Genomic DNA, 22,603 nt, shown 5'->3' on the forward strand with positions numbered 1-22,603 from the left:
ACCGACGAAAAGATATTTACAAGTATATTTAGAAGGAAATACGCCGCACTTAGCCAAGAGGCAACAGCCCGCGCTAGCCTCTAATCGTCCTCGTCGTCTTCTTACTGCTCGCCTCTTCGTCACTGGTAATACTATGCCATAGCACTACCCCCGGCGGCAAAAGCACCGTCCCGGAGCGACTAAAGGCCGGACTCGGAAGCAGTGTAGTAGGCCTTGAGCCTACTGACGTGCACGACATCACTAGATGCCAGAGTAGATTACGAGGCTGAGCTCACAGGAGCAATTTCGTACGTCACAGGCGTCACCTGGCGCAGCACGCGGTAGGGCCCTGTGTATCGCGAAAGGAGCTTTTCATAAAGTCCGACGTGACGAGAGGGCGACCACAGACCACGAGTGCACCAGGCGAAAACTGTACGTCACGGTGGCGGGCATTGTACTGACGCTGCTGCGTGGTTTGCGAGTCCGTCAGTCGCGTACGGGCAAGCTGGCGTGCATGGTCGGCGAGGGCGATGGCGTCGCGCGAATCCTCGGTTGTTGAGATCGCAGCAGGAGGAAGTACCGTGTCAAGGGGCAAGGTCGGTTCGCGACCGTAGAGTAGATAAAATAGAGAAAATCTGGCGGTGTCGTGCCGGGAACAATTATAAGCAAATGTGACGTAAGGAAGGGCAACGTCCGAGTCGTGATGGTCCTTCGAAACGTACTTGGACAGCATGTCGGTAAGAGTGCGGTTTAACCGCTCTGTCAGGCCATTGGTTTGAGGATGGTATGAGATAGTCAGCTTGTGTTGAATAGAGCAGGAACGCACAATGTCGGCGATAACTTTCGAGGGGAAGATACGACCACGGTCAGAAAGCAGCTGTCGCGGGGCGCCATGCACTAAGATAATGTCACGCAAGAGAATGTCCGCGACGTCAGTAGCGCAACTGGTATGGAGAGCCCGCGTGATAGCGTATCGGGTGGCGTAATCAGTTGCGACGGCTACCCATTTGTTCCCAGAGGATGACGTGGGAAAGGGACCGAGGAGGTCTAATCCAACACGAAAGAACGGTTCCACAGGGACGGTGATCGGCTGGAGATGACCGGAAGGTAGCACCTGAAGTGTTTTCCGACGCTGACAGGGATGACAGGCAGCAACATAGCGTCGGATGGAGCGAGCGAGACCAGGCCAATAGAAGCGGCGGCGGTCGCGGTCGTACGTGCCGGTTACCACAAGATGTCCTGCAGTGGGTGCGTCATGCATCTCAAAGAGCACAGTCTGTCGTAGATGTTTTGGCACGACAAGAAGAACATCAGGGCCATCAGGGAGGAAGTTCCTTCGGTACAGAATGCCGCCCTCGAGGACATATCCGCGAACGGATGCGTCGGTAGGTGTAGAGCGTAGACGCTCGATGAGTACTCGCAGCGATAGGTCTCAGTCCTGCTCATCGGCGATGTTAGCGCAGGCAGACACAGAGAAACTGCCGTCGGCGGTACTACTGTCGGCGTCGTCAGCCTCGTCTAGCGGGTAGCGAGAAAGGCAGTCAGCGTCTTTGTGTAGTCGGCCAGATTTGTAGGTGACAGAGAACGAATATTCTTGGAGGCTTAAGGCCCAGCGACCAAGTCTTCCTGTAGGGTCTTTCAATGAGCATAAGCAGCAAAGCACGTGATGGTCTGTGACAACGGAAAAGGGTCGGCCGTATAAGTATGGGCGGAACTTCGCAAACGCCCTAACTAGGGCCAGACACTCACGCTCAGTGACAGAATAGTTGCGCTCCGCGGGCGAGAGGAGCCTGCTGGCGTAAGCGATAACACGGTCGTGGCCATGCTGGCGTTGTGCCAGTACTGCGCCAATTCCGTGACCGCTGGCATCAGTAGGGACTTCGGTAGGCGCAGAAGGATCGAAATGGGCCAGAACAGGAGGCGTTGTGAGAATGTCGATTAGATGTGAGAATGCAGAGGCCTCGTTATCGCCCCACTGGAAAGGGGCGCCTTTTTTCAAAAGCTCCGTTAGTGGTCGTGCTATGGCGGCGAAATTTTTCATGAACGGCGGAAGTACGAGCAAAGGCCGATGAAGCTGCGCACATCCTTGACACACTTTGGAACAGGGAAGTGCGTAACAGCATGGATCTTGCCTGGGTCCGGTTGCACTCCGTTCGCGTCAACGAGGTGTCCAAGGACGGTAATCTGGCGACGGCCGAATTGGCACTTCGATGCGTTGAGTTGCAGACCGGCTCGCCGAAAAACGTCCAGGACTGCTGAGAGGCGCTCGAGGTGCGTAGCAAATGTTGGGGAGAATACTATAACGTCGTCCAAATAGCACAGGCACGTGGCCCATTTGAAACCGTGAAGAAGGGAGTCCATCATACGGTCAAAACTGGCAGGAGCGTTACATAGACCGAACGGCATCACTTTGAATTGATAAAGACTGTCGGAGTTACAAAGGCAGTCTTCTCGCGGTCGAGATCGTCCACGGCAATCTGCCAATAGCCGGAGCGAAGGTCAATAGAGGAGAAATAGCGAGCACCGTGGAGGCAGCCAAGGGCGTCATCAATCCGAGGTAGGGGATACACGTCCTTTTTGGTAACCCTGTTAAGGTGCCGATAATCCACGCAAAAGCGCCATGAGCCATCGTTCCTTTTTACCAGCACAATAGGTGACGCCCATGGACTACATGACAGTTCAATAACGTTTTTGGCAAGCATTTTGCGAACTTCGGTGTGAATAACTTGACGCTCAGCCGGTGATACTCGATACGGGCAGCGATGAAGAGGAGGGGCACCGCCGGTATTAATGCGATGTTTAACAGCTGTTGTTTGGGCCAAAGGACAATCGTTAAAGTCAAAAATATCTTGGTATGAAATCAGAATGCGGTAGAGCGCACGAGCGTGCTCGGAAGGCATGTCGGGTGCAATCATTTTCTGTAAGTTGGCGATGGTACAAGTTGCCGACTGCGACGGTAGAGGAGGATCGGCTGAATTGTGGTCTACTGAAATCGATGCTACAGAGTAGTCCTCGAATGAGCAAAGTTGGGCCAGAGACATCCCGCGTGGCAGCACTTGTGTCGTCAAGCCAAAATTGACCACTGGCAGGCAGACGCAATTCGCGTAATAGATAAAACTGTATGAGGTACTGTGATCCCGTGTGTAAGGAGGACGTCTTGTATAGGAGCCGCGATGTAGTGACCATAGGGGACTGGTGGGGATGACACGAAGTCAACGTAAGGCAGTGCCAAAGGTGGCAAGCGAACGATGTCGACGGAACTGAGGCGAGTAAGGTGTTGTACAGCGAGATCCAGAACAGGCAGGTCGAGGCGGAGAGTACTGGCGGAGCAATCGATGAGAGCAGAATGTGCGGAGAGGAAGTCTAAGCGGACCGAGGATGATGTCGTGGGGACAGTGAGCGATGACTGTGAATAGCACGGTAGTGGAGCGATCGGCGAAGGAGACGCGGGCGGCACACATACCAATTACAGGGGCTGTTCCGCCACCGGCGACACGGACAACAGTCGTCGTGGCGGGCGTGATTATTTTCCTGAGCCGGTTACGAAGGTCAGCGCTCATTACCGACAAATGCGCCCCAGTGTCTATGAGAGCAGATACAGGAACACCGTCGACTTGCACGTCAAGAAGGTTCAGATGTGTGGGCAACGTCAGGAGAGGATTTGGCGGCGTAGGGAGCAATGCAGCGTCACCTCGAATCACTGCATCGTCTAGTTTTCCGGCTGGGAGCGGCGTCCGAAGGGAGTCGGCGAATAGGAGCGACGGGGCTGGAAGAGCGAGATTGTCGTCGTTGGAGCGAAGGCGAACGAGAATAGGGGCGGTTCGGCGCAGGAGAATCAGTGGCGGCATTATCTGAGCGGGCCGCATAGGGACGAGAAAGGCCACGTGGGAGCCGAGAGTAGGCAGTATATGTAGACTGGTTCGGAGAACTCCAGCGACTACGACAGTGCCGAGGATTGCGCCCAGTTCTATGGCAGTGAAAAGATATTGGCTTGTCGTCTGCAGTGCGCCATTCAGAGGGGTTGCGGAAACGTGGTGGGTAAGAAGGTGCGGGACGGGGCGGAATCGATGAAGCCGGGTGGTTATCAGGGCGATGGGTCGAGCAGATGGTGTGAATACCCATGTTGGCGAACTCCCGGCGGACAACTGCCTGGATCAGGGAAACAGTGACTGCAGGTGCATTGGAGGGGCTGGAGTCGAAGGCAGCTGGATAGGCGGTCTCGATCTCACGCCGGACAATCCTGGTAACATCGCCAGTGTTGTTGGGACGAGGAGCGTCGGCACAGGAAGATGTCGCTGGGGTGTTGGGCAGACGGGCAAACTGTTGGTCGATACGTCGGCTTTTAGCGAGTTCCAGGCGGCGGGACTTTTTTATAACTGCATCCACCGTCGCCACGTTGTTAAATACGAGCAAGTTGAAGGCGTCATCGGCAATGCCTTTGAAGATGTGGGAGACCTAGTCGGACTCAGTCATGTGTGCGTCAACTTTGCGGCACAGAGCCAAGACGTCCTGAATGTACGTGACGTCACGTAGGGCTCCGTTGACGTCTGCACACGACCGGAAAGCGCCTTCTGCGCGGCAAGTTGGTGACCGTAGGGGTTGCCGAACAAGTCTCGGAGCTTTTGCTTAAGCGAATCCCAACTGGTGTACTCATCTTCGTGCGTCCGAAACCAAACTCGAGGTGCGCCACCGAGGTAAAAGACTATGTTGGCGAGCATGATAGTAGGGTCCCACCGGTTATTGCGGCTGACGTGTTCGTACAGGCTGATCCAGTCCTCGACGTCTTCCCCATCTTTTCCAGAGAATACGCCAGGATCACGGGGAGCGGGGGGAGTGGTGTAGGTCGTCGAAGTAGCAGCACGTGTCGGAGCCGGCGGAGTCGAGTTGTCATCGCCGGGAGCCATGAAGGAAGGCTCGACGTACCGTCCACTGCGAAGCTCCGGGGCGAGGTAAAGGGAACGTCCACCTCCACCAGATATGTTACGTAGGAAGACGCCGACGAAAAGCTATTTACAAGTATATTTACAAGGCAATATGCCGCAGTTGGCCAAGAGGCAACAGCCCGCGATAGCTTCCAATCGTCGTCGTCGTCTTCTTACTGCTCGGCTCTTCGTCATAGGAAATACTATCCCGTAGCAATATGCTCGAGCATATTGCAGCACATGCACGTTAATAAAGCGGGACGATAGCTTTCAGGGGAATTTCTGCTGCAACTTTTGTACACAGGTACTACATTAGCAATTTTCCAATCAGATCGGAGCTGGCCGGATGATAATGACTGGCGAGAAATATGGCACAACATTTTGCTAGATATTAAAACTGTATTTGTTAAAACTTTCGAGTTAATATTATCGCCATCTGAAGAGCTGGATATTTTAAGGTTATTAATGAGACATGCGATATCATCTTCAGCAATATCGATAGGGCCTCCGTACTGGCAGTCGAAATCAGTGATTTCAGGAAAGGTTTTCACTTGTGAATATGGATGAAAAAAACGCCTTAAAGACCGCGGGACGTTCACTATCAGGAAGCGTAACCTTATTTTCATCGTCTAACGAAATACGGCGCGAACCGTTATCAGGCAATATTGCCTGCCAGAGCTTTTTGGGGGTTGGACTTAAGAATGGAGGGTAGATCGTGAGAACAGTATTTATCTTTGGCCTCACTTACGCTGATAAGTAAGAATTCAAACATAGATTATATCTGTCCCAAGCCCTGGGCGAGCCGGTGTTCTTTGCAATCGTGTATAACCGTTTCTCCTTATACCTCAGCCTTAGCCTTCGAAGGTATTGGGTGAACCATTGGTAAGTTCTGTCAACTGATATCTTGATTAGTGGGATATACTTTTCTACTCATTCGCAGAGTTTCTCCTTCAAGAGAAGCCAGTTCTCGTTAGCTGACAGGGCAGAAAGCAAAGGTAATAAAGTGTGAGAAAGAAACATCTCAAGTTCCTCGTTTATTTTGTGGTAGTCGCCTTTGTTATAGTCACCGATAGTTTTCTTAGTGACGCGTGTAGACTGCAAGGCGTCATTGAGACTAAGTTAAAGCAAGATATAGTCACTAAAGCTTTGTAAGTAAGTCACTTCACCAAAGGTTTCAGGGGCGAAAGTAAGAACTAAGTCTAAAATGTTATTGCCGCGGGTAGGTCGGATAACCATTTCGAATAAATTTTCGAAAGAAATGAATTCACCTGACGATCGACAGGATGATGATAGCGTATTCCCATCTATCAGTGGAAAATTTAAGTTTCCATGAAGGTAAGTGGTATCAGCCTGGCGGATGTTAATTGCTTTTCTAATGCTACAGCGCAGTTCAGTGAGAAAGTACTGCTTCGAATGGGGAGGGCGATAGCAGCCTCCATTTAACACTTTGCGGCGGCGGGCTAGACATTCTGCCCATACGATCTCAATGCACGAATTGGTGTTAATGAGATGTGATGTAATATTCTTTTGAAGCCCAAGAATACGCCACCACCTTTTTCCAACCTGGTCACACCTGCATGTGTTAAAGAAATTTTCGCGAGGGAAGATTTGATTATCAGTTATTCCGGGATGTAGCCACGTTTCAGTGAGAACAACGTTATCAGAATTGCAGCCGTCAAGAAACGACGCATTGTAAGTTGTATGCGTTTTTCTTTTCTCTGTTTTGTTTATTTTTTTTGCGCCCGGGTAACTGTGTATTTCTTGTCAAAATTGACTTGCAATGTATTGTATTGAAATAATTGACCAAACTGTTTTAAACGCTAACATTCTCACATCTATAAAAAACTTTTTTTTATTCTCATACTTTCGTGTCTTAGTCTTGCTGTGAGAAATGGTGATTCTGTCGTCATGCCCGTCACATTCGAAGCCATGTATATTAGCTTTGTTTAATTTTGTATTAATGCTATCTATCGCAAGCGCTCTATTTTTCCCCAGTGAACGTTGGTAAACGATACCTCCATCTTTATAAAAAATTCCCGCCTGGCTTACTAACAGGTCAAATGCGCATCTCGCACATATTTGTGGTGAGAGAGCTTTCTTTAAAGTTTGTAAACGAGATAAAGGTATGGAATAACAATAAAAAAATGTCGGTTACAAACTACACGTGAAGCTTACAGTCTCCGAAGCAGCGAGCGACAGCTTCTCCCTTACGGGATGTCAGGCAAGGTCTGTGACGACATGGGGGGAGTTACCTTCCTCTAGGTGGCTTTGGCCGAGCTGTGCTTCCATAAGGATATGCAGGGTAATCATATTTAAGCATTATGACATTTTTTATAAATCACCTGTCAAAAAAAGCAAAATTCTTGTCCTTGGCCTGAATTATTAAAATAGGCTGGCCACACTATCACGAGACACCGAAGCACCCGTGGCGACGCAAAACGGCCCTTGGGGGTAGTTCCAAGAGCGCATGCGCGCTGAACAATTCCAGTTATATTCAAAAGGACAGCAGCTAATAAGAGTTCAGCTGTTGTTTGGCACGCGTGATGCTCCCTCGCCTTGCTCTGCCGAGAAGCGCTTTCCAACATTCGCGACCCGGAATCGTGCCGAAGCATCGCGGTGGTTCACCCACGTCACTGCGACTTCGACGTCCACGGCAGACGCCACCCCGACAGTCTCCTCAGTCGACGGTACGCTGTCCCCCTTTTCGACTGCGGAACCCGTACTCTGGTTCACAGAAGTGGGATCGCAGTTTCGCAGCAAGACGCACCATGTCTGACCTTACAAAATACCAATGCGTAGTTAGAAGTCTCCCGCCGGGCGTAGCCAGTGAAATAAGGGACCTCCTGCTTGCACCGCCTGCAGAAAATGCACATGCAAGTCGGAAAGAAACCCTCGTCCAAGTTAAGCCCTCCTAACCACAGCGACTGCAGCAATTGCTTCGTGGCACGGACCTCGCTGAGCGTACTGCGAGTCAGCTCATGCGGCCCATGCAGCAGTTGCTTGGCGAAACAAATTATAGACAGATCATGGTCCGATGCTTTTTTTTTTGACAAAAGCTACCTTCAAGCGTCCCCATGGTCGTCGCTGCGTCAGAGTGGAAAGATCTACCCGCGGTAGCCGGGCTTGCCGGCCGTCTGGTAGCGATCACCACGCTCACATTACTGGCTGCCGTGCAAGCACAACAGCCTCGAGACGAAATTCAAGAAATGCGTGACGAGCTTCCTCGACTCACCGACATGCTATCAGGCTTGCGTACATGCAGAAGGGCGCCAACATTAAGTGAGGCAAACACGCCGCTAACACAAACTCGGCGTCGGAAAATATGCTGGTATCGTCGGCGCTTAGCAAACGCGGCGCGTAATTTTGTTCACCCTGTGCGCATTCGGGAAATGGCCGCCGCAAGCATTGAGGCCGACCAGCGCTCCTACGTTGCCTTGGAGTCGTCTGGCGTGAGCGTGATACCAACGTCACAAACCGAAAGAAAGAACCCTATGGCATCACCACTGCAAGCCGTGAAAAATACGGTGATACCAACATATGGACATCATTTGCTCACCCTGAACTTTGGTTTCAGAAGAACGTTAAAATGGGTGTTCATAGCCACTGATGTCAAGTCCACCATATTAGGCCCAGACTTTCTGCAATACTTCGGTCTGTTAATTGACGTCCGCAACAAGTGGCTGCAGGACACTGCTGTCATGCAGCGGTACAAGACAAGCCCTGTTGGTACCCTCCTCTCAACCCAACCTTGCTCATTCCGTCCGGAGAATTGTACTTCACTGCCCCGCAAGAGTTCCTCGAGTTGAGGCGACACCGAGGGCATTCGCCCAATTTAAGCACAGTGTTCAGCATCACGTAGAAACTACAGGCCCACCGGTCTAGGCGCGGCCACGGGGCCTTCCACCCTAGAAGCTGCGGCTAGTCCGACAGGTGTTTGCTCACGTGATGGAACCAGGTATAGCACGTCCTTCGTCCAGCCCATATGCATCACCTCTCCACATGGTCCCCAAATCAAAGGATGGCGATTGGCGCCCTTGTGGGTACTATCGAGCACTCAACCGCGTGACCGTACCGGACCGTTACCCAGTGCCTCACGTTCACGTGATGACCTCCTGTCTGCATGGTGTTAACATATTCTCAAAAATAGATCTGGTACGAGGATATCATCGGATACCCGTAGCGACAGAGGATGTTGCCAAGACTCAAGATCAAATGAACGTGTTAGAGTTGTTACCCGCTGCTACAGTGAGTTTCCATCGAGGCGCAGAGTAGAACCAGAAATACTAAGCTGCCGTGTTTTGGGGTGAATTGCTTCAGCCGCACTATGTTGCAACCCGCTCCTGCGTGCATGATTAATTTCGGGTTCTCGGCTTCAACTTCTAAAGTATTCGATCCTCCTCCGACTCCACGTCATTATCTCAGACATTGTCATTCATCTGTTTTAAATATTAAATCGGTGACAGCGTTCTCGTAGGATCGCCTTCAGTGATATAAGTTCTAAGGCGCGGTCGCTTGATAAGCCAGCCGTTTGACAGGAGAACGAGAGAGATTACAGGCTACATTTTCCGGCCGCCTCTTGTATAGCGCTAATATCCAGGCACGCAACCAAACTTTAAAACATATTTTTTCGTGTCTGCACACACAATTGGTCAGCCTGTAGCTGACCAATTGTGTGTGCAAAGCCGCTGCATCCTATAAATTTCAGTTTAGGCGTTTGCATTTAAATGATTGTTCTGAATATTAACCTACCTGAACGAATACGCAACATATATACGCTTGTTGCAATGACTAAATTACCTGCGGGACATGTACAAAATGAAGGAAAAATATGGGCACACTCCTCTATGAATTGTTAGCTTACATCATGGGGCGTGTTCTGCAGAACGTCCCGCATAGAAACGTATTATGTATACCTGCCTGCACACAGTAACTACAGGTGTCCGTATACAGGGCGTTTCCCATCACCTGCATTCGCATACCCTACCCAAAAAGTTTGTTAGACGGGCTGTAACAATGAGATTGCAAAGGGGCAAAACATATTGCTTGGTACGTTGAAACATCGCGCGGCTAGAGATAACGCAGTTTAACTGCATTTGTAAACACAGACAACTATGGCAAGTGCAGGGAGTCGAGAATTCTACGAAGCAGGCGCAGTAGTAATCAGCGCAAATGAACGTTGCACTCACGATTGAAGCCAAGGCGAGAAGCCTAGGGCTTAAAGCAGTCCGTGACTTCGACTGCGAGCCTTCTGCCTTGTCCTGGAGTCCCACGAGAGAGGCGACGCTCGGGTCCGGATTGGTTACAGCCAGTGCGTCGTGCAAGGAAATCGTGCGTGCAGACGTGAGCAAAATCGGGCTCAGCCATCCATAGGGCGCCGACGCTACTTGATTTGACGGGCGCTGGCTGACTGAGTGCCCGGGCACGCCGGGCCGTGGTTGAGCTGGAACCGCGGTTTTCGCACTTGTCTTCGAATCTGGCGTGCGGGCGGGGACAGTGCGGACTGATTCAGGCGGCTGACCTTGGCCCATGCTGCCGTCTTCGGGAGGCTGGTGAATGAAGGCACACGACTTTAGTTTCAATGTGCGCATTCGGGATAGAAAGTTGACAATGAGGCACAAGAAACTGAACGAGCTACGCTAACAGGCTCGGACAAGTTCTTTAGGATTAACAACTATGTCTATAACTATAGTAGTAACAGTATCACACCACACACAGTGGTGCTGTAGTGGTGCTATAGTGGTACAGTGGTGCTTGTGCTGTAGTTCTCCGAGCAATTTAGCAACGAAAAGCTTTGTGAATTCTGCCCCGTTTTAGTATGTTTAATGAAGCAGCATGTGCGGTGGATCGGCCATCATGGGAATGGTGCACTTTACATGGCTTTTCCTAAACTTCACAGAATGACGACTTTGGACAAAATATTGCGTATTAAACGTAACCATTCGCAATGACTGCGCGTATGTACGCCGAGATTAATTGTCGTGCTGTATTTAGAAAACCATGACGGCTCGGAAATTTAGAAAGATATAAAGCGTAATAAGTTCCGTCACTATAATTTTTGCGATCACAAGCACGATAAGCGAAATCCGATACTTCTATTGGAGGAGAGCATTCCCACCGCTTGTGTTCATTGTCTCTAGTAATCCTTGTACGAAGTCTATGGCAGTTTGCACATCCCTAGGGCATAGGCTCGCTCCGAATTGCTTGGCGATGGCTCTTCTAGCTTAGGTGCGTTTTTGTATGAGTGTTCACAGGCGAAGGATTGAACCACGGAAGGATAGAGGCTTGATGGCGGTGACTGTGACGCGTGCACAATAAACTATGCAATTGTAGAGAACAGGTTGACGTTTCCAGGTCGAGGTGTATAACCTGAGCATTGTAGTAATGAATAGACGAGATGAAATGCAAGACATGAAGAGCTCAGTCATAATGCCTCGGTCTAATGGGACGCCGTCGCAATGCCGAAGCGACAGAAGGCGCTGTTTTTACCGAGATGCGCCGCATGGTAGGAAGGGTTGCGAGGGGCGAAGCGTAGGCCCCTCACGGCTAAAGTACAAGCGCCAACCAACACGAGTCGCCTACTGAGTCGCCGAGACGGACACTACCTGTGCTCTTGCATGTCTCTCGCTCAAGTGTAGCTTTAAGATAAAAACTCTTTAGCTTCGGAAATGAACTGATTAGTCTACGGCGTATTCAATAAATCGATATTTCCATGAGTTCAGGCTTTTGATGCGGAAGCTCTGGCCTTACGCTAGCGACTAACGTTCTTTCAAAGAACAAACTTGGACCAAGAAAAGGCGTTGGACATCGAAAGAAAGACTATCGATGCCTCTGTTAAATATTATGCTCCGAAAAAGAAGAGAAGACGAAGTTAGAAGCGAGCGTGGAGCCGAGCGCGCGCCTGCATTTTTGAGTTGTTTTTTGCAAGCGTCGAATAAAGAAGACGTTCTCTACTTCGGCTCCGCTTCCTGGTTTTCAACATATGGTGCCGTGACCAGGATATCAGACCTACAGTTGAAGACCCCTAACGATGAAGCGAGCTACCTGAAGAGGACGACCTACCGACGCGATCAACGCGACCACGCTGCGACAGAGTCGAAGAACGATCCACGTCATCACGAGGCCTACCATTCCCGACGTGACGATATGGAAAGAACACGACGGAAGCGTGCTACCGTTCTAGCGGCGGTCACCAGGATCATCAACGACATGACAACTCTTATGCAGACGGAACCAACGCCATATGGTGAGCTGACCGACCATCTTAACCTATTGAAGATAAAGGAAACTATGCTTACGGACCTTGATAACCAAGTAGAAGAGCAGGTTACCGATGATAACCTTGAGGACGAGCTTCTCAGCGTCGGACAGTATCAAGAATCTATCGTCCTCGCGAAGTCCCGCGCTGAACGCATTTTATCTGATCAGCAAACAACGACTACGCGCGAATCTCACGATGACTTTCGTCAAGCACGCGCACGCGTTAAGCTACCGAAGCTCGATGTGCCGAAGTTTCATGGTGACCCCATTAAATGGCCGGAATTTTGGGATCAATTTGAGTCTACTATTCACCAGAACCGATATATTACCGACGTAGACAAACTGAAATATCTTCGGAGCTACTTGATGGGTAAAGCGGAAGGTGTCATCAGCGGCCTGTCGACAACTAACGAGAGCTATAGCACCGCTATAGAACTTCTCAAAGAAAGATTCGGTCAGAAGTCACTGATTGTTAACGACCACATGCGTCGCCTTCTAAACCTACGTAAAGTTCGTTCTTGCGAAGATTTCGAAGGGCTTCAAAGGTTGCATGAAGAAGTGCAGACTCGCGTGAGATCCCTGCATAACCTTGGCGTCGAAGAAAAAGAATATGGAGTGCTTCTGAAAACTGCTATAATACAAAATCTTCCGCAAGAAATGGTACTCCGTTATAATCAGCGCATCCTAGGATGCGCTTCGACAAATACAGGCGTTACTAGTGAAAGTCTAAACGAAATGTCTGTTCTTCTAGACTTCTTGAGCCTTGAAGTAAGAAGCCGGGAACAGACTATAATGATGACTTCTGACAAGAGAGAACAAGCCTCAACATCAAAACGACAATCTAATGAGCATTTCCAAGGTTCTGCATCTATGCTAACCGTGAAACTGACTCCAGAGAGTTGTATATTATGCGGAGACAAAAATCACTCGGTGGATGTCTGCACAACGGAACTAACATTAGACGAAAAGAAAGAGAAACTACGGAAATTAGGATGCTGTTTCCGCTGCGCTAGACAATTTCACAAAGCTAAGGAATGCCGAAACTGGAAGAGACTAAGCTGTGCGAAATGCAAAGGGCGACATATCACCACAATGTGCGACCCGAAATGGAAGCAGAAGAATACGGAAACGCAGACAACTGTTTCCAGCTCGTCAACAGACTCGATAAAGTGCACAATTCTTCTGCAGACCGCGCAAGTTTGGGCTATGGGCACTGGAAGCAGATGCTTTGTAAGAATGTTGATTGATGGTGGCAGTCAACGCAGCTTCATCACGGAAGAATTGTCTAGGAAGCTGAAAGCCACTGTGTTAGCCGAAGAGCAGCTCACCATCTCGGGATTTGGAAACGTTTCAGCACCGCGGAAATATTATAGGAGAGTACGAGTCACGCTGCATAGCCAGTACGACTCAAACTCACTTGAAGTAGAGGCTATAGAAGTTCCGGAAATATGTAAGGACTTGTCAGCAATAACAGAGACAAATGTACTTGAAAAGTTGAAAAGCAAAAACTACCGTTTGGCTGACCTCAACGCAGTTCAGGACTCACCTGAGCCTGGAATAAGCGTCCTTATAGGTGCAGACTATTACTGGCGGCTTGTCAGCGGAAGAATTCATCGACTGGACGACTCCTTGACAGCCATCGAAACTATCATAGGATGGACACTTCATGGAGATACCAGAAGTCCACCTACGTTCTACAAGCCGGAAACCGTAAGGAACTTCAACATATGCCTAACGGAAGCCAACGTTTCCCAACAATTGAGGTCTTTCTGGGAAGTAGAACATCTGGGGCTGACTAACGAAGACAGACTTTCGAAAGATGACGAACACGTCCTGAAGAACTTCGTGGAAGCAACTGTTAGAAACAATGGTCGCTATCAAGTTGAACTGCCATGGCGCAGCAATTGTTCCCAGCTTAAAGATAACCGGGATGTTGCATTAAAGAGGCTGGAGTCCTTGCAGAGAACGCTACACCGAGAACCAGAGTTTCAGAAGGAATATGACACTGTCATTAGGAGCTACTATAACAAAGACTTCGCTGAGAAGGTCACAATGGGCAGTACGAGTGAACATATCACGTACTATATGCCACACCGAGCAGTAGTGCGACGCGACAGAACTACGACTAAAGTACGGGTGGTATTCGACGCCTCTTCTCATGCTTCGGACTCGCCTTCACTTAACGATGTCTTGTGGACAGGGCCAAATTTGAACCCCAACATCCTCGACTTCCTGCTGAAGTTTCGCAGCTTCAAGATTGGAATTTCCGCCGACATCGAAAAAGCGTTTCTTCAAATACACGCTGGACTCAGTTTTCTTTTGACTGAACTGAGAGAAACCTTTTGGATATTGAGGGCCAGGCAGGTTGTAAAAAAAGTCATTCACGAATGCACAGTCTGCAGACGATATTCCTGCAAGCCATACTCGGAGTCCTTCGCGCCTCTGACAGCTGAACGTGTTCAACCCTCTCCACCTTTCGAAGTCAGTGGTATCGATTTTGCCGGACCACTTCTACACAAAGATAACGGAGGACCAACGAAGAAGTGTTATATACTCATCTTCACATGTGCAGTCGTCAGAGCGGTTCATCTGGAGCTTGTCACCAGTCTTACTTACGACAAATTCCTGCTAGCATTTAAACGCTTTGTGGCACGAGGAGGAATTTGTAAGACTGTATATTCCGACAACGCCAAGACATTTAGAAAGGCCTCAAGGGAGATCCAGCGACTTTATGAAGTAATGAAATCACAGGAAGTACAATCGTATTTCGGAAGTCACAGGATTGTTTGGAAATTTATCACCGAACAAGCTCCCTGGTGGGGAGGATTTTGGGAACGACTCATTCGATCTGTGAAGTCTACATTGAAGAAAACACTGGGAAACAGTTTCTTTACCTTTGAAGAACTTACGACCACGATCTACCAAGTAGAAGCAATGATAAATTCACGACCGATAACATTTGTGTATGCATTAGCCTCTGAACCAATGCCGCTTACGCCAAGTCATTTCCTCATAGGCCAAAGATTGACTATGCTTCCTCCAGACTTGTCGAGCACAGCATCAAAAAAGACACCGTCGTCACGCGAATTACTTCAGCGAAGATGGAAACACAGAGAACATGTGTTAAACAATCTCTGGAACCGGTGGCGACGAGAGTACCTCCAAGAACTTCGTTCAGCTCACATTAATGAAACTAGACGCTCAGAATCAGTGAAGCTTGGAGACATAGTACTCATAAAAGAATTAAACTCGCCAAGACAATTGTGGAAGATTGGACAAGTGGCTGAATTATTTCCGGGCAGCGACGGTAAAGTTCGCTCATGCAAAGTGCGCACTTCTAGTGGCAACATGTTGCGGAGACCGGTACAGATGCTGTACCACCTAGAATCTGCTGGACAAGCTCCATCTCGAAAAGAAACAAGCACTCGCTAATTGTTCGGCCGGGAGCTGTTAAATATTATGCTCCGAAAAAGAAGAGAAGAAGACGAAGTTAGAAGCGAGCGTGGAGCCGAGCGCGCGCCTGCATTTTTGAGTTGTTTTTTGCAAGCGTCGAATAAAGAAGACGCTCTCTACTTCGGCTCCGCTTCCTGGTTTTCAACAGCCTCATACAAAGAACAGAAGAATTTCATTACACTGAGGGGTGGACAGGGCACACTACGGCAGAATAGTAGCGTCTTTCTAAAGAAGCCAGTTGATTTGCATCCGTGCCAGCTACACTACAATGGCGAAATATTTGAAGTAGTACCGGTTGCCGTATGTCGAGGCCCGCATGGAGGTTACTGGTGCTGGACACCTCACGGAGTGTTGGACGTGCGCGGGAGCCTTTCAGCGCATCCTGGCGCGAGGAATGGTCATTGGCGTCCCGCAGGGTCGTTTTATTCGGTCTATTTGCCTCCGACGATGATGCAGTGGAGACGACGGTGTCGCATTCCTTGACCGGCACCGGCGCCGCAGGGGCGACACTGCTGGTGTCCGAAAAGGCCTCCGGCTGGGAGCTCGGCTTGATTGTGCGGCCCTGGATCCCGCTTCTGCTCTTGCTCCGTCGTGACAGTCGGGAGTCCGTTTCGGAACCGCCCTTGGATGGCCTTCTCAACTTCTCGGGCCTCGTACTTGCTGGTTCTGGTTTGGCATTATCGGATGCCGGCTCTTGCGAGAGGCCTACTTCGGCGGCGCGCTTGAGACTCTCAACTGGACGAAGGTCCGTCCTGGAGTCTGGCACGAGCTCTGTGCACGAAACGGAAGTCGTCGCCGGCAGCCGAGAAGCCGAAAGCCGTCGTCCGCGCGGCGGCTTGTTTTTCCTTCGGAGAGCGTCTTCTGACTCTGCACCTTGCGACATGACGTTTTCAGGCTGAGTGGCGTTCAGGAATGCCTGCGTGTTCAAGCGAGATCCCGAATATGCACTGACAGGTTAACGGAATAAAAGCTGTGGGTCATGGTTAATGTCAACCCTCACGCAGGTTCCAATGTTCCTTTCAATTATCATAACATGGTACATTTTTTTACCTTGATTTGTTTTACATATGTGCACCGGATGGTCTACGTTCCCTGGTTTAACGCTTTCTGTGGCGGCGTTAGGCGTGTACCATACCTACTCGATTTATGGGGGGGGGGGGGGGGGGGGCATTCATTGTAGAAAGTGAGAAAAGCTGACGGAATGGTTCTTTGCTCGCTACGCCCACCCTGCGTGTTATCTTGAGCGATGTCGTCATACGAGTTAACATTGACTTCAACCAGCTAAATGGAACCTGCCACTGCCACGGGCTATTCCCATTACAAACAAACTCGTGATCCCGTAATCTGCAGCCGGGCTGAACCACGTTATTTGAACATAAAAACGCCTAATGATATTAGCAAATTTGGTCGTTTGTCGGCCTTGCGCTGTCCACAGAATCGAAGCCGCCTCGATCAAGCCTTCCTATCAGCTTACATACTGAAAAAAAACCGAATAAAAAATAATGAACGAACTAAATCCAATATAGATGCATGTTGCCATGCTTAGATGAAGCTATTCGGTGCAAATTCGGTGCTAGAGACAGTTCTAGAATCGTTTGGTTGGTTGAAAAGTCAGAACCCTTACCGGGTACGTCGTTCGATGGAATCTGCCGTGTTCTTCTTCTTTCTCATCTTCTTAGTCATGTATGAAGAAATGACTCCCTAGAACGATTCTTTGTCTTGTTTTTCTAGGAATGGAGTTTAGGAAATAAATGTAAATGTACATCAGAAGCATCATCATTGCTGTTTTGTTGCACTTTATAGACTCACGATTATTGTGTAAATTGTTCTCTTTGAACGAGAATTCGAGTGAAGCCAAGCCCGTTTGGTCGGGGTGAAACACGACAGTAAAGGAGCTACATCGACCAAACAAAACTTTAAAGGCAATACGTTTCGGCTTATTGTTAAGACTAAAGACTGGCAAGAGAACAGAAGAAAATGAATTAAGGGACACGATCAGCGACCACGCTCCCTTTTTGAAAGAAAACGGAGTTGCCGCGTCGGCTCTTGTGGTCTCTGAATAGAGAGCTAGTTCTTGATTTTCGCATGCTGCTCCTGTGTCCTGGAGTCTCTTTTTTTTTTTTTGACGTCGTGACAGTAGTCTTGTGAACGTGTTAACAGCGAGAGCGCTACCCAAGGCCTGTTCTCCAGCTCCAAGCTTCTTGAAGACAATTCGTGAGGAACGCCTCCCAATTTTCTGATGCCACGGGAGCAGCAGAATCCATTAAAACACAAAAAGGAAGTTCCAGCAGAAACCATCTCAGGATGGCTGTCGATGTCATTGCGATCAGCATTAAAGTAATGCTAATCTTCATGTATGATGCGTGTGTGCGCATCTGGGCCCGTTGGTCGCGCTGCCCTTTCGCGTTTCGCTCTGGACATGCTGCTCCATCTAGGGGCACCGTCGCGAAGTCCATGCGTCGCTCGTGTGTGAAGATATGTTCAGACGAGATTGTCTGAATGCAGCTTTTTTTTTTCTTACGCTGGCAACTATATGGACACTCCAGAGAAATTTCTGCCGTCGTCGTCGCCATCGTAGTGATGTTCCATATAAAGTCCAAGTGTGATAACACCGATGCGTGTGCGACGGTCAGCCGAGAAGGATGGTGGCTCCATCTGTGCGCGGTGAACAAGTGATACGTGTTCATCTTTGCCTATGCGCGCGTGACAGCTTACTTTGGCTTTCGAAATGAATGCGTCGTCTATCGGGTGAAACTGCGACGTTTTACAGCGAAGCTGTTTATGGGTACGCATCCATGTATCTCTCTTCTGCGTCAAGAAAATGGGGATATCACACCCCTAAGCAAGCAAAAAATGCAATGGCTCCTCGCTCTCGTAATGCAGAGGCTATATGTATATATTTATATATATGCGGCCTCTCTCTCCACCTCTCTCTCTCTCTCTCTCTCTCTCTCTATATATATATATATATATATATATATATATATATATATATATATATACGAAGAGAGAGAGAAAGGCCGCATAGTTCATATCTATACATATATATATGGACGAGAAGAAAGGAAACAGAGGGGGCCCGTGGGACTTAAATATTCCAGAAAGGGAATGGGAAAACGGCGCCACGGTAACTCAATTGCTAAGGGCATCGCACGTGTGATGCGAAGACGTGTGCCCGTATCCCACCTGCGGTCATTTGTTTTTTCATTCGCTATCATTTTCATTAATTTTTAATTTATTTAATGCAATTAGTGCAAGTTATTTCTCCTATGTTGCCCTTGGTGTCTTTGTATATTGGCTTCTTATTCCTGTTATTATTATTATTATTCTCAATATATATATATATATATATATATATATATATATATATATATATATATATATATATATATATATATATATATATATTTAGAGATAGAGAGAGAGAGAATATCTGACTCTGACTAGGCATGATTGACAAGTGTATTTGCGCGTGTGGTATGCGTTTGTCGCTAAGCGTTAGGGAGTGCGGTCGGGTTTGTTTACGCTCGGACGATGTCTGCCGGCGCGGTGAAACAAGTGAAGCAGTGGGCACTCACGCCCTCGCGTTGGTGTTGCCTTTTACGCTAACCTAACTTAACCTAGCGTGGGCGAGACGCAAAGGTAATAATCCTCAGAACAAAGCGGGCGAACCCGGACCGGGGTTCTTGAATAAAGTTTATTCTCTCTCTCTCTCTCTCTCTCTCATGGCATAACCGCTATGAGAGTACGCCGCGCCATCCTAACGCCTTTTGCGCTAACCTAACGTAACGTAACGTAAACATAACGTTTGCTTAACCTAACGCGGTCGAGACGCGAGGACAATAATACTCAGGGTGTAACCGCTGTGCGAGTACGCCGCGCCACCCTGACGCCTTTTTGCCCTCACCTAGCCTAACCTAACGTGGACGAGAGGCAAAGGCAATAATCCGTACGGCATGACATCAAGGCGTCGCCCGCAGAGTTTCAGCCAACCAATCTCAAAAATTGGGCACAAAACGGCGGTAATGCGCACAAAGCCCTAAATATCGGCGCACATCGTGCTTTGTCTTCGGTATCGGGAACAGAGCAGCTGCCATGGCTTTGTCAAGGTCAGGGCGAACACTGGTGTCGCTGACAATATGACACAGAAATTTTATCTCCTCGTATCCAAAGTGAAATTTTTGGGGCTGCAGAGACAGGTCGGCGGTGCGAATGGTCTGAAGAACAGCCTCAAGCCGCTCGATATGTTGCTCAAACATGGCGGAAAAACAACTAGATCGTCTAAGTAGGCTAAACGAAAGTGCCACTTGAGGTCAGATAAAACTATGTCCATCATACGTTGAAGTATGGCCGGAGCGGACCACAATCCAAAGGGGAGAACCTTAACATCATAGAGGCCATTGGGTGTTCGACAAGTCGGCGTCGCACGAGGTCTCAGTGCGACGTCGATGCAGCAAAATGGTGACGTTGCCTTCGGCTATGCCTATTCTTAGTTGGTCTTGGGGGAATTCAACGAGGACGAAGATGCTACTTTGAGGAGGTAATGTCACACAGTCATCGACCGCGCGTAAAGCCGTGTGATCATGTTCATCCTCCACACTTGAATCCGAAGAAACATAGTTACAAAATGTAACGAACAAGTCACGCAGATTAATGATCGCCGCATATTCATGGATCAAATCCATGCCCAATATAAGCAGCCGAGAACAGTTGGGCAGAATAAGGATGGACGCTACGAAGGTCGAAGTACAAATTGCAATTCTAGCGGTGCATCGTCCAATGGGTGACACGAGGTGTCCTTCAGCCGTAATCACATGTGGGCCGTCAAACGCTGTCACCACCTTGCGTAGCCGAGTGGCCAGTGAGGCACTCATAACCGAGTAATCAGCTCCCGTATCGACAAGTACAGTTACCGGACAACCGTCGATGGAAACAGTAATAGCAGCGGAAGTTCTTTTGGCAGTTTCTAATGAAGGCGTCAGCGGTAGGTCGCGAGGGAGTGGCATCGGCGGAGGATATTTGACGGTTCGCATGACAGCGGCCTCCACCCCCGGTGGTCGACGTTTTCAGTTTCTTCGGCGTGGGCTTCCGCCGTTGACTCCAGTGGAATAAAAGGCGGGTCCGGCGCGGTTTGGTGACGCATGCCGACGAGGTCATGGCGATCGTGACTGTCTTCGCTGCGAGGCAGGAGGAACATGGTTGCTTTCCAAGTATTCGTCGAGTTCGAGCGGCCGTTCGCCATAGCGCGGGCAACGGGCGTCCGGGTGGTATCCCCGCTGACCAATCCGTCGGTACAGCAGCAGTCGCCATACAAGCGTCCAGCCTCCCTACAGTGGTAGCACAACGGACTGTTGTCGGGAGCGCACCATGACGTGGACTTGCGAGGACCAAGATGAAAGGCTGCTTGCATAGTCGTGCGGTGGATTGTACATGGGAAGCGTCGAGGAATCCCAGGAGGTGGCTGCGAGAAACGGGCCGTCGACGGCGTAGAAACCCGAATAGCATCCACGTGCGAGAACGCGGGGGGGGGGGGGGGGGGGGGTATTTGTTGGGGTCAACGGATAAACCACATGCCTTTATTTCCTACTGACATCGGTAAGAGCCCCCGCACTCGGCGGTACCAGAGCCGTTGCGTAATACTTCTGGAGTTCTTTTCGAACAATCTGCCATTCGTTAAGGATTCCCTGTCATCATTTGGAGGTACAAGCGAGCATGCAGCAGTCATGGCGGCCTGACGTTCATACTGCGAGATCCGCTGCCGAAGCATACATTCCATGACTGTTGCCTCACGAACGAACTGAGAGACTGTTGCAGGAGGATTGCGCACGAGGCCCACAAGAAGCTGTTCTTTTACGCCTCGAATTGAGAGACGCACCTTTTTCTCTTCTGACATCAGTGGGTCGGCCCGACGGAACGTTCGCGTCATGTCTTCAACGAACATGGCGACGGCTTTGTTCGGCATTTCGAACCTCGAAGACAGCGTCTGTTCGGCTCTTTCTTTTCTTTCGCGGGTGCTGAAAACGTCGTGAAGCACTTGGTAAAACTGTTGCCAGCTGGAAAATGAACCTTCGTGGTTATCGTACCACACTCGTTCCGCGTCTAAAAAGGAAGAAGTAGACTTTCTTCAACTCACGGCGATCGTCCCAGTCATTAAAGGTAGCGACCCGGTCTAAATGGTCTAACTAGTCTTCGACGTCGTGAAAGGTGTCGCCGTAGAACAGGCTAAGCGTGCGAGGCGCGTTGACAAGGCATGCTACAGAAGCATTTGGGATCCCCTAGATTTGGCTTGCGCTTATTGTTGACATCTTCTTCGCAGAAGTTACCAAGGCACTGTATTGCGGTGGAACACCTTGGAGGCGACGGCTGCTTCGATGGATTTCTGCCGTCCCCGAGGCACTGGCATCGGTAGCTTCTGGTTCAGGAACAGTAGGCATAGGGCGTATGCGTACCCAGCACTTCCACCAGTTTGTCGCGTTGGGGAAATGGCAAGCAGTCATTTCCAAGCGAACGGTCGTTTACTGTTCGTTTCTGCAGCAGCTACCACACACACTTCATCCTCGGCTGTCAGCGTTACAAGCGCGTGCCATTATCGACACTCCAAGCGCAATTCTACCGTCGGCATCGGCACCACCGTGAGGTTCCGTATGAAGTCCAAGGGCGATAATACCATCGCCGCGCGCACTGCGTTGTATGTGCGAGCGAAGGACTGCAAGGGGAGCCGACGACCGCAGTTCAATCTCACCCTTGCGAAAGAGACGAAAGCGGTAAAACCCCTTAAACTTCGTAAAGTACTGCCACGCTTTGAAGAATGCCGCCTCCTCCTGGCGCGCTCTGTCCGAGGCCGACGCCGCGTCGCCATCGCACGGCCCAGCTCCTCCGTCTCTCCCGCACCCGCCAGGGTCGCACACTTCTCTCCCCTCTTATTCCTCTTCCCACATCACTGCCCGTCCCTTCCCATGTCTTCCCCCTCCTAACCTTTAATCCCCTCCCTA

At 49.7% G+C, this 22,603-nt stretch overlaps 1 protein-coding gene across 1 annotated transcript in view; it reads right to left on the bottom strand.

Annotated features, from left to right (window-relative positions):
• Window positions 1-16,364: 16,364 nt before the first annotated feature.
• Window positions 16,365-22,603, bottom strand: part of Ack (activated Cdc42 kinase) — a 121,112-nt gene continuing 114,873 nt past the window's right edge. Inside the window, exon 9 of the mRNA XM_070538345.1 lies at window positions 16,365-16,527. Coding sequence (XP_070394446.1) covers window positions 16,502-16,527 — 26 coding nt within the window. The 3' untranslated portion in view covers window positions 16,365-16,501. The remainder of the gene's footprint in view (window positions 16,528-22,603) is intronic.

The sequence above is a fragment of the Dermacentor albipictus genome, chromosome 5 (assembly GCF_038994185.2).
Source record: "Dermacentor albipictus isolate Rhodes 1998 colony chromosome 5, USDA_Dalb.pri_finalv2, whole genome shotgun sequence".
Lineage (NCBI taxonomy): Eukaryota > Metazoa > Arthropoda > Arachnida > Ixodida > Ixodidae > Dermacentor > Dermacentor albipictus.